This window comes from Ranitomeya imitator, chromosome 6, assembly GCF_032444005.1.
Source record: "Ranitomeya imitator isolate aRanImi1 chromosome 6, aRanImi1.pri, whole genome shotgun sequence".
In the NCBI taxonomy this organism is placed as follows: Eukaryota; Metazoa; Chordata; class Amphibia; order Anura; family Dendrobatidae; genus Ranitomeya; species Ranitomeya imitator.
The window spans coordinates 36,034,956-36,046,501 of NC_091287.1; the positions used below are offsets into that span (position 1 = coordinate 36,034,956).

Sequence of the window (11,546 nt, forward strand, 5' to 3'; positions counted from 1 at the left end):
GGAGCTTTAAGGACCATTTGCTTATTAATTAAACGCATTAGTAAAGATTGTATGTAGTAAACGTTCCTGAGATCCTAAAAAAATGGAAGTTAAAAGTATTTTCTCCTATTTTTAAAAGTAATCCTCAATAGTCTCCGGGGATGGTTTGCAGTGTAAAGGCTGCAGCTAATCAGAAGCCACTGATTGGCTGCAGCAGTCATGTGACATCACTTCCTGGACCTACACAAGTGTAAAGCCAGTGGTCCTGATCTGGTAGGAGAGAATAGGATTTAAAAAAAAAAAAAAATAATATTAATTTATTACCCCAATCCGGACCCCTGGAGAATAACTTTTAAAGTAAAAGGAAAAAATATATATATTTTAAGGGAAGGAATGGTAAAAAAAAATACCCATACTCTCCTTCTGAATCATCTACCGTTCCAGCCCTGCTAATTTCATGGATCCCCTACATTTTTCATGTGCTTTGGCTCCAGTGATGACTCTCATCTTCTCATGTGACCACTGCAGCCAATCACTGGTTTATGAACCGTGTGACGCCGGACTACTGAGGTTAATGATTGGCTGCAGTGGTCACATGGGTAGAGGAGGATGTCATTCTTGAAGCCAAGTAAACAAATACAATCGAGCAGAGGCGGTGGTGCTGAAGTGGATTTACCAGGTGTAGTGATGGACCTCTGTATTAGGAAACTGTCTATTAGGAAATTAATAAACGCTGTACGATTGCTGTTAACGAGAATCAGTCACCATGTTTTTGCCAACTAGTCTGAAAGCAGCATAATGTAGAGACAGAAGCCCCGATTCCAGCAATGTGTCACTTACTGGGCTGATGGCTGTAGTTTTGATAAAATCACTGTTTTGATAGCTGGAGATTCTCATTACAGGACTAGGTGCCTCGTTCCTCCTAGTCTTGCTGCTCTGGGTAACCCCGCCCCCTCCACTGATTGGCAGCTTTCTGCCTATGCACAGTGTACTCAGAAAGCAGCCAATCAATGATGTGGGCGGGGTTATACTGTGCTCATCATTCAGAGCTCTGCTAGATCTGCAGCAGAGAAAACTGGGATTTTATCAAGCTGACAGCAAACAGTCTAGGAAGTGATACATCGCTGGAATCAGAGTCTCTGCCCCTACATCATGCTACAGAAACCTGCTGACTGATTCCCTTTAATGTTACAGTTAAATAATCTGTGTTGATAACTGAATGCACTTATTGCATTTTTGTAGAATTCTGTTTTCAGTCTCCACTTCATAGACATTTTGTGGGGCTTTTTTTTGTTGTTGTTGTTTTTATTTATTTTATTTTAGGAAAATAACAAATGTGCGTTTAATTAAAATAAGGGACATGTGAGAAATAAATCTTTTGTGCATGTGCAATTAATCTTCAGGTATTTACAAGAACCATGTAAGTTGTAAGCAAGTTTCTGTAAATACGCAGCTTACAATAGACCCAAACCAGCCACATGTGACCTGCGCTTACAGCAAGCAAAAGCCCCCGCCCAGGGTTATGTGAATGGTCTCCGTTCTCACGGGCTCCTCGTGCAACAGCATCGTCCTTATTGGAGGCGACGGACGATTTCCCAGTGTTTTATTCCCAAATTAAAGTCTTTAGGAACACGAGATAACCATTCGACCCACCTAGACCCATGTTTCCATGTCTGATTTTCATCTGCTTTTGATGAAGATTTCAAGAAAGTCGGCTCAAAAGTTTTTTGGACTGTGACTCTAATAATGTGGTCTTTAATGCACATTAGCTCCCCAGCCGTTCGATTGTATAGGGGGCTGCAGTATTTTCCTGCCACATAGACTTGAATGGAGCCGTACTGCGGATCCCCTGCACAGCTGGTGGCAGTGGTGCCCCTGTGATCACCTGCACAGCTGGTGGCAGTGGTGCCCCTGTGATCCCCTGTTTAGCGGGTGGGCCGTGGTGCCCCTGTGATCCCCTGCGCAGCTGGTGGCAGTGGTGACCCCTGTGCAGCGGGTGGCCGTGGTGCCCCTGTGATCCCCTGCGCAGCTGGTGACAGTGGTGCCCCTGTGATGCCCTGCAGAGCTGGTGGCAGTGGTGCCCCTGTGATCCCCTGTTTAGCGGGTGGCCGTGGTGCCCCTGTGATCCCCTGCGCAGCTGGTGGCAGTGGTGACCCCTGTGCAGCGGGTGGCCGTGGTGCCCCTGTGATCCCCTGCACAGTGGGTGGCCGTGGTTCCCCTGTGATCCCCTGCACAGCGGGTGGCCGTGGTTCCCCTGTGATCCCCTGCACAGCGGGTGGCCGTGGTTCCCCTGTGATCCCCTGCACAGCGGGTGGCCGTTGTTCCCCTGTGATCACCTGCCCCGCGGGTGGCCTTGGTTCCCCTGTGATCCCCTGCGCCACGGGTGGCCGTGGTTCCCCTGTGATCCCCTGTGCAGCGGGTGGCCGTGGTTCCCCTGTGATCCCCTGCGCAGCGGGTGGCCGTGGTTCCCCTGTGATCCCCTGTGTAGCAGGTGGCCGTGGTTCCCCTGTGATCCCCTGTGCAGCGGGTGGCCGTGGTTCCCCTGTGATCCCCTGCGCAGCGGGTGGCCATGGTGCCCCTGTGATCCCCTGTGTAGCAGGTTCCCGTGGTGCCCCTGTGATCCCCTGCACAGTGGGTGGCCGTGGTGCCCCTGTGATCCCCTGTGTAGCGGGTGGCCGTGGTTCTCCTGTGATCCCCTACGCAGCGGGTGGCCGTGGTTCCCCTGTGATCCCCTGCGCAGCGGGTGGCCATGGTGCCCCTGTGATCCCCTGCACGGCTGTTGGTAGTGGTGCCCCTGTGATCCCCTGCGCAACGGGTGGCCGTGGTGCCCCATGATCCCCTGTGCAGCGGGTGGCCGTGGTGCCCCTGTGGTCCCCTGAGCAGCTGGTGGCAGTGGTGCCCCTGTGATCCCCTGCAAAGCTGGTTACAGTGGTGCCCCTGTGATCCCCTGCGCAGCTGGTGGCAGTGGTGCCCCTGTGATCCCCTGCAGAGCTGGTGGCAGTGGTGCCCCTGTGATCCCCTGCGCAGCTGGTGGCAGTGGTGCCCTTATGATCCCCTGCACAGCTGGTTGCAGTGGTGCCCCTGTGATCCCCTGTGCAGCGAGTGGCCATGGTGCCCCTGTGATCCCCTGCACAGCTGTTGGCAGTGGTGCCCCTGTGATCCCCTGCACAGTGGGTGGCCGTGGTTCCCCTGTGATCCCCTGCACAGCGGGTGGCCGTGGTTCCCCTGTGATCCCCTGCCCCGCGGGTGGCCTTGGTTCCCCTGTGATCCCCTGCGCCACGGGTGGCCGTGGTTCCCCTGTGATCCCCTGTGCAGCGGGTGGCCGTGGTTCCCCTGTGATCCCCTGCGCAGCGGGTGGCCGTGGTTCCCCTGTGATCCCCTGTGTAGCAGGTTCCCGTGGTGCCCCTGTGATCCCCTGCACAGTGGGTGGCCGTGGTGCCCCTGTGATCCCCTGTGTAGCGGGTGGCCGTGGTTCTCCTGTGATCCCCTACGCAGCGGGTGGCCGTGGTTCCCCTGTGATCCCCTGCGCAGCGGGTGGCCATGGTGCCCCTGTGATCCCCTGCACGGCTGTTGGTAGTGGTGCCCCTGTGATCCCCTGCGCAACGGGTGGCCGTGGTGCCCCATGATCCCCTGTGCAGCGGGTGGCCGTGGTGCCCCTGTGGTCCCCTGAGCAGCTGGTGGCAGTGGTGCCCCTGTGATCCCCTGCAAAGCTGGTTACAGTGGTGCCCCTGTGATCCCCTGCGCAGCTGGTGGCAGTGGTGCCCCTGTGATCCCCTGCGCAGCGAGTGGCCGTGGTGCCCCTGTGATCCCCTGCAGAGCTGGTGGCAGTGGTGCCCCTGTGATCCCCTGCGCAGCTGGTGGCAGTGGTGCCCTTATGATCCCCTGCACAGCTGGTTGCAGTAGTGCCCCTGTGATCCCCTGTGCAGCGAGTGGCCATGGTGCCCCTGTGATCCCCTGCACAGCTGTTGGCAGTGGTGCCCCTGTGATCCCCTGCACAGCGGGTGGCCGTGGTTCCCCTGTGATCCCCTGCACAGCGGGTGGCCGTGGTTCCCCTGTGATCCCCTGCACAGCGGGTGGCCGTTGTTCCCCTGTGATCACCTGCCCCGCGGGTGGCCTTGGTTCCCCTGTGATCCCCTGCGCCACGGGTGGCCGTGGTTCCCCTGTGATCCCCTGTGCAGCGGGTGGCCGTGGTTCCCCTGTGATCCCCTGCGCAGCGGGTGGCCGTGGTTCCCCTGTGATCCCCTGTGTAGCAGGTGGCCGTGGTTCCCCTGTGATCCCCTGTGCAGCGGGTGGCCGTGGTTCCCCTGTGATCCCCTGCGCAGCGGGTGGCCATGGTGCCCCTGTGATCCCCTGCGCAGCGAGTGGCCGTGGTGCCCCTGTGATCCCCTGCAGAGCTGGTGGCAGTGGTGCCCCTGTGATCCCCTGCGTAGCGAGTGGCCGTGGTGCCACTGTGATCCCCTGCAGAGCTGGTGGCAGTGGTGCCCCTGTGATCCCCTGCGCAGCTGGTGGCAGTGGTGCCCTTATGATCCCCTGCACAGCTGGTTGCAGTGGTGCCCCTGTGATCCCCTGTGCAGCGAGTGGCCATGGTGCCCCTGTGATCCCCTGCACAGCTGTTGGCAGTGGTGCCCCTGTGATCCTCTGTGCAGCGGGTGGCCGTGGTGCCCCTGTGATCCCCTATGCAACGGGTGGCCGTGGTGCCCCGTGATCCCCTGTGCAGCGGGTGGCCGTGGTGCCCCTGTGATCCCCTGCGCAGCGGGTGGCCGTGGTGCCCCTGTGATCCCCTGCGCAGCTGGTGACAGTGGTGCCCCTGTAATCCCCTGCAGAGCTGGTGGCAGTGGTGCCCCTGTGATCCCCTGTTTAGCGGGTGGGCCGTGGTGCCCCTGTGATCCCCTGCGCAGCTGGTGGCAGTGGTGACCCCTGTGCAGCGGGTGGCCGTGGTGCCCCTGTGATCCCCTGCACAGTGGGTGGCCGTGGTTCCCCTATGATCCCCTGCACAGCGGGTGGCCGTGGTTGCCCTGTGATCCCCTGCACAGCAGGTGGCCGTGGTTCCCCTGTGATCCCCTGCACAGCGGGTGGCCGTGGTGCCCCTGTGATCCCCTGCACAGCGGGTGGCCGTGGTTCCCCTGTGATCCCCTGCGCCGCGGGTGGCCGTGGTTCCCCTGTGATCCCCTGCACAGCGGGTGGCCGTGGTGCCCCTGTGATCCCCTGCACAGCGGGTGGCCTTGGTTCCCCTGTGATCCCCTGCGCCACGGGTGGCCGTGGTTCCCCTGTGATCCCCTGTGCAGCGGGTGGCCGTGGTTCCCCTGTGATCCCCTGCGCAGCAGGTGGCCGTGGCTCCCCTGTGATCCCCTGTGTAGTAGGTGGCCGTGGTTCCCCTGTGATCCCCTGTGCAGCGGGTGGCCGTGGTTCCCCTGTGATCCCCTGCGCAGCGGGTGGCCATGGTGCCCCTGTGATCCCCTGTGTAGCAGGTGGCCGTGGTGCCCCTGTGATCCCCTGCACAGTGGGTGGCCATGGTGCCCCTGTGATCCCCTGTGTAGCGGGTGGCTGTGGTTCCCCTGTACAGCGGGTGGCCGTGGTTCCCCTGTGATCCCCTGCGCAGCGGGTGGCCATGGTGCCCCTGTGATCCCCTGTGTAGCAGGTGGCCGTGGTGCCCCTGTGATCCCCTGCACAGTGGGTGGCCATGGTGCCCCTGTGATCCCCTGTGTAGCGGGTGGCTGTGGTTCCCCTGTACAGCGGGTGGCCGTGGTTCCCCTGTGATCCCCTGTGTAGCGGGTGGCCGTGGTTCCCCTGTGATCCCCTGCGCAGTGGGTGGCCATGGTGCCCCTGTGATCCCCTGTGTAGCGGGTGGCTGTGGTTCCCCTGTACAGCGGGTGGCCGTGGTTCCCCTGTGATCCCCTGTGCAGCGGGTGGCCGTGGTTCCCCTGTGATCCCCTGTGCAGCGGGTGGCCGTGGTTCCCCTGTGATCCCCTGTGTAGCGGGTGGCCGTGGTTCCCCTGTGATCCCCTGCACAGCTGGTGGCAGTGGTTCCCCTGTGATCCCCTGTACAGCGGGTGGCCGTGGTTCCCCTGTGATCCCCTGTGCAGCGGGTGGCCGTGGTTCCCCTGTGATCCCCTGTGTAGCGGGTGGCCGTGGTTCCCCTGTGATCCCCTGCGCAGCGGGTGGCCATGGTGCCCCTGGGCTGATTTGGTCAGCCACATAGTGGTGGGGTCGCTTGTGTTGGCCGTTCATTCCTTGGGGAAATAAAAGAAGCATACACTGAATAAATCCAGTTTGGCCCCCCGCCATTTACCTGACAGTGGGCCCTAGTTGGGGTCTGCTGATGTCCGAGTGATGCCTCTTTATAGGGTCCGGCGTTAGGAGTGTGGGCTCTTGGCTCGGGTTTCTCTAGTGTCTGCAGCAGTATTACACATACTCGGGCACACCAGTCGTTGGCTCGCCGCCCGCCGGTCCTGTTGCGTTTCCAGCCCGCGCTCGCGTACTACTCACACTCTTGTTTTTTGGAAATGTTTTCCTAATAAGGTTCTGTCTCCCAAAATTATAATCACTGTTTTGGTTTTAATCATAAGATTATGCAGTCTGAAAATAAACCCATACTGGCGAGCGAGATGCCATTCAGATGAACGCGTTCCTGGATTCCCAAAATAGCAGCGCGCTTATTGGCAGAGGCGCGGCACCGCGGACCCCAGGAACGCCACGGCACAAGCTGCCCGCTCATTGTTTGCTCTGCTATGTTTTCTAGTGTAAACCTCATGAAGACCAAATTAGACCCAGAAGGCCTTGGGATCATATTACTGGGCCCGTTCCTCCAGGAGTTTTTCCCAGAACAGGTAGTGTCTGCCGCCTGAAGCCCAGTGTTATTTCTGTAGTCACTGGGTAACGGAATGCAAATATATGGAAAAATGCACATACACATATACCCGCACATACATGTAGAAACTCGTATGCATACTGTACACACTCATATGTACATGTATATGAACACAGTCATAAGTATATACATGTAAACACTCATGCATATATACACATTCATGTTCACATGTACACACTCACACATACATTTACACACTCAAACGTACATATATAAATATGCACTCTCCTACACACACACATACATCTATACACTCATACACTTTCCTACACACATGCACTCATACATCTATGTACACACACATGTACTCACGTAAACATACATGTACACTCTCATACACTCATACACTTATGTACTCTCATTCATACATACACATACATACACTATCATACATGTACACTCTCATACACTCAGACGTACATGTACACTCTCAGACATACATATACACTCTCATTCATACATGTATACTCTCATACATACATGTACATGTACACTCTCATACACATACACTTATGTACTCTCATTCATACATACATACACATACATACACTGTCATACATGTACACTCTCATACACTCAGACGTACATGTACACTCAGACGTACATGTACACTCAGACGTACATGTACACTCTCAGACATACATGTACACTCTCATTCATACATGTACACTCTCAGACATACATGTACACTCTCAGACATACATGTACACTCTCAGACATACATGTACACTCTCAGACATACATGTACACTCAGACATACATGTACACTCTCAGACATACATGTACACTCTCATTCATACATGTACACTCTCAGACATACATGTACACTCTCAGACATACATGTACACTCTCAGACATACATGTACACTCTCAGACATACATGTACACTCTCAGACATACATGTACACTCTCAGACATACATGTACACTCTCAGACATACATGTACACTCTCAGACATACATGTACACTCTCATTCATACATGTACACTCTCTCATACATACATGTACACATACACTCAGACATACATGTACACTCTCATACATACATACATGTACACTCTCATACATACATACATGTACACTCTCATACATGTACACTCATATACTCAGACATACATGTACACACATACATACATGAACACTCATACATACATACATTCGTGCATACATACATGTACACTCATTCACTCAGACATGCATGTACACTCATACATACATGTACACTTTCTCATACATACATGTACACTCTCATACATACATTTGCACTCTCTTACATACTTGTGCATTCTCATACATACATACATGTTCTCTCACATACATGTACACTCTCATACATACATACATGTACACTCTCATACATACATGTACACTCTCATACATACATGTACACTCTCATTCATACATACATACATGTACACTCTCATACATACATGTACACTCATTCACTCAGACATACATGTACTCTCATACATACATACTCATTCATACATACATACATGTACACTCTCATACATACATGTACACTCATTCACTCAGACCTACATGTACTCTCATTCATACTCATTCATACTTACACTCATTCATACATACACTCATTCATACATACATACTCTGATATATGCACACACATACATATCCGGTACTGATACAAAGCTTCATCTTTTCTTTGTCTTGGATTTCAGGGTTCCAAAGTGCCGGACTCCTTTGTTGTGTATCACTATAATGGCTTGCGGCAGTCCAGCCATAATGAGAAGGTATGTTTCCTGTGACACGTCCATTAGACTGATGTGCGTTCTTCTCCTTGGCCGTGTTTGGTGGGCTCTGTAAGTCTTCAGCTGCGCGCTCTGTGTCATCACACGTCTTATCTCTCCCCGTTACATTCTTATGTTTCTTCTCATTTTTCCTCGGAAGAATTTAACAGTTAGAAGTCTGCGGCGCCGGGTCTTCCAGCCGATGCTTGGTGATTGGTGCAGGAGATGTATGAATAACAGTGTTATTATCCATGGCGATCAATCACATTACTAATTTTTGTTGCTATGGGCGATGTGTTTCCGTTACTTTAGTCCTTAATATCTTTATAAGCCGGGTGGTGACCTGGGCTGTATTATAGATTACATAGGTGTACATTGGGGCCATGGTGGTTGAGGACCTCCCTTGGTGCTCACATCTTGGGTTACTTCTCTTTCTGGGAAAAAGTGATTGCCCGGTGCCGCTCATTTCTGCATCAAGAATACAGAATAGGGGTAAGGGGCTCTGATAGCGTTGCGTTGACCTGCGCCTGCTAGGATGTGCACACAATCAGGTATCACGATGGCGTCCTAGTCTCAATTCCTGATGTAGAAATGAGCGGCACCTAAGAAACCAGGTATCAGCAGGAGAAGATGGGTTAACCACAAGCAGATCTCCGTCACTGGGAACAGCCATAAAACCGCCATTTAATGCACAATTTACATGAGACGCACTGACTTTGTAACCCGCTTCATAAAAAAATTGTGAATTCTGCACATTCTTGTGCTGTGGCGCCATCAGGGAAACATACACTATATGGAAACGCGTTGACATTAAACCCGCCATTCTTCATCTCATCTTTGGCTCGTTATGTCCATCACCCTTGGCATATTTACCTAAGAGTTACAAACTCTCCCGTCATTCATTGTGAAAGAGCTCGCTGATGGATCCTCAGTTAACTTATTCTGCAGCCAACAATAGAGAGTGGAAAAAAACAGAGGCTGCAGAAGGCAAACAAAGCAAGATTTGTAAAGAAACCAAATTACAAAAACGATTGTTTGCATGCATTTATGGGGGGAAAAAATGTCCCAGAAAGGAGGACAACCACTTTAAGGAGACCTGTGGAGTATGGCGTCTTATTGACAATGTCCCAGGGGAGAAAAAGAATGCAAAATATGTGAGCTGGGGAAGAGAGGAGACAAGACTAGGAGGAGGGTCGCATCAGACATCTAAGGTAGCGGAGTTGTTTCTAGGGATGTCGTCTGGTAAGATGGGAGATGATGGATGCAGCGCTGCGGATTGTAGGAGCACGCGTCCATCAGGTGGGAGAATGTGCTGCAGGGTTATTGGCTGCGGTTCTGCCGCCGCGCTACATTCCAGCACGTAAGTGATTATGCGATGCTGTAACCGTGACAACAGGAAGAAATAAACAGCAGCGAAGTGACTGATGTGATATTGTGGATGTAGTTATTTTAATTTTTTACATTCTTATGCTTTCACCATGACGTTACTTTTTTCAATTTTGGGTTAAAAAAAAAAAAGAATATTTAATCCATTTTAAAGAAAGCTGGAAAATGTACAGGCTGGGAAGTTGTGGAAGGAAGCGCCCTGCGCTCTATTTTTTTTTATGCTTTTTTTTTTCGTATTACTAATGTAAAATAAAATCTTGCAATTTTCACAGTAGGAACATTATATGTAAAGTCTCTGTTATGCAGATGGGTAAGGCTATGTTTCCTCGGGGCGTAATCTCTGCGCTTTGGACGCAGCAGATACCCCGCTCCGCCCAAAGCGCCGCCACCTGTTGTACCACAGGGGTTCATAGACTGTGTTATATATCTTGCAGAGATGGAGCGTCTCTGCAAGATAAATGGATATGCTGCGGTCTGGAAAGACGCGCCGCATGTCCGGATACACAGGACTGCTGGATGCGGCCCTTCACGCATAGTGGAGACGGGATTTCATAAAATCCCCTCCACTATGCTGTAACATCTGGACGCTGCGTATAAAAAATGTTTATATAACAAAAAGTATAAATCGAAGATCGGTGAAAAGAAGTAGAGTAACTAACAGCTGTGAGTGACTGACTGGTACTTGGAGGGATAACGCCTACGATCTACAACTGCTGCTGAGGAGTACGCGGGGAAAAAAAATGAAATTTAAAATCAGATTTTTAGAAAAAATATTTTTTGCAAACAATGTGCCAGAGTGGGATCGTTAGGGCAAGCGGCCTCATTAGAAGGGTGACACCGGACTGCAGATCGCCTTTACTGTGTCTTCTTCCAGTATATCCGGTGTTTATGTCCTCTTGTTGTTTGCTATTTAGGTCGCCTACACTGAAGGAACCGCCGTCATGGGCTTTGAAGACCCCAGATTACAGACGGACGACACCCCCATCAAACGCTGTCTACAAACCAAATGGCCGTACGTAGAGCTCCTGTGGAACACGGATCGGCCGCCATCATTAAACTGACTTTACAAGCAATCGACCAATGATCACTCGATCCCAGCGAGGCGACGGAAGATTTACTATTAACTGGAAATTCTCGATGTTCTTCTGAAGGGTTATGGTATCGATCAAAGAATAAACCGCAGTATAATGTATATACGATGCAATCGCTACTCTATCTTCTCCTTGGTTTCCTATGGGGGGCGCCATTCTTTGTGGGGTACAGACTATATAGCCAGCGGACACAGTATTAGTGATGAGAGTGTGATCTGGATAATTTGCAGCATTCTACCTAAAAGTTATCACCTCCAGGAGCGGAGCAGGAGGCTGTGCGTGCGCCCAGCCGCTCCGTTCACACCTGCGACACTGACAAAGCTCTGCATCGGGCATCTTAGGGACTGTCCGTCACTGTGGACGTTTTGTTTTGTTTGTTACTTAAATGCAATCATTTTTGTCAGGATCTGTCAGTGAGCTCGTTCTGACGGTCCAATAGGAGAGGGAGTAACACTTTTCTTTTTTTTTAAT

General features: G+C 52.2%; 1 protein-coding gene across 1 annotated transcript in view; it reads left to right on the top strand.

The window, feature by feature from the left end:
• MINDY3 (MINDY lysine 48 deubiquitinase 3) overlaps positions 1-11,190 on the top strand; it is a 115,100-nt gene extending 103,910 nt beyond the window's left edge. The window contains exons 14-16 of the mRNA XM_069729447.1: positions 6,719-6,806; positions 8,530-8,601; positions 10,899-11,190. Of these exons, the coding sequence (XP_069585548.1) occupies positions 6,719-6,806; positions 8,530-8,601; positions 10,899-11,045 (307 nt within the window). The 3' untranslated portion in view covers positions 11,046-11,190. The remainder of the gene's footprint in view (positions 1-6,718; positions 6,807-8,529; positions 8,602-10,898) is intronic.
• The last annotated feature ends 356 nt before the right edge of the window (positions 11,191-11,546 follow it).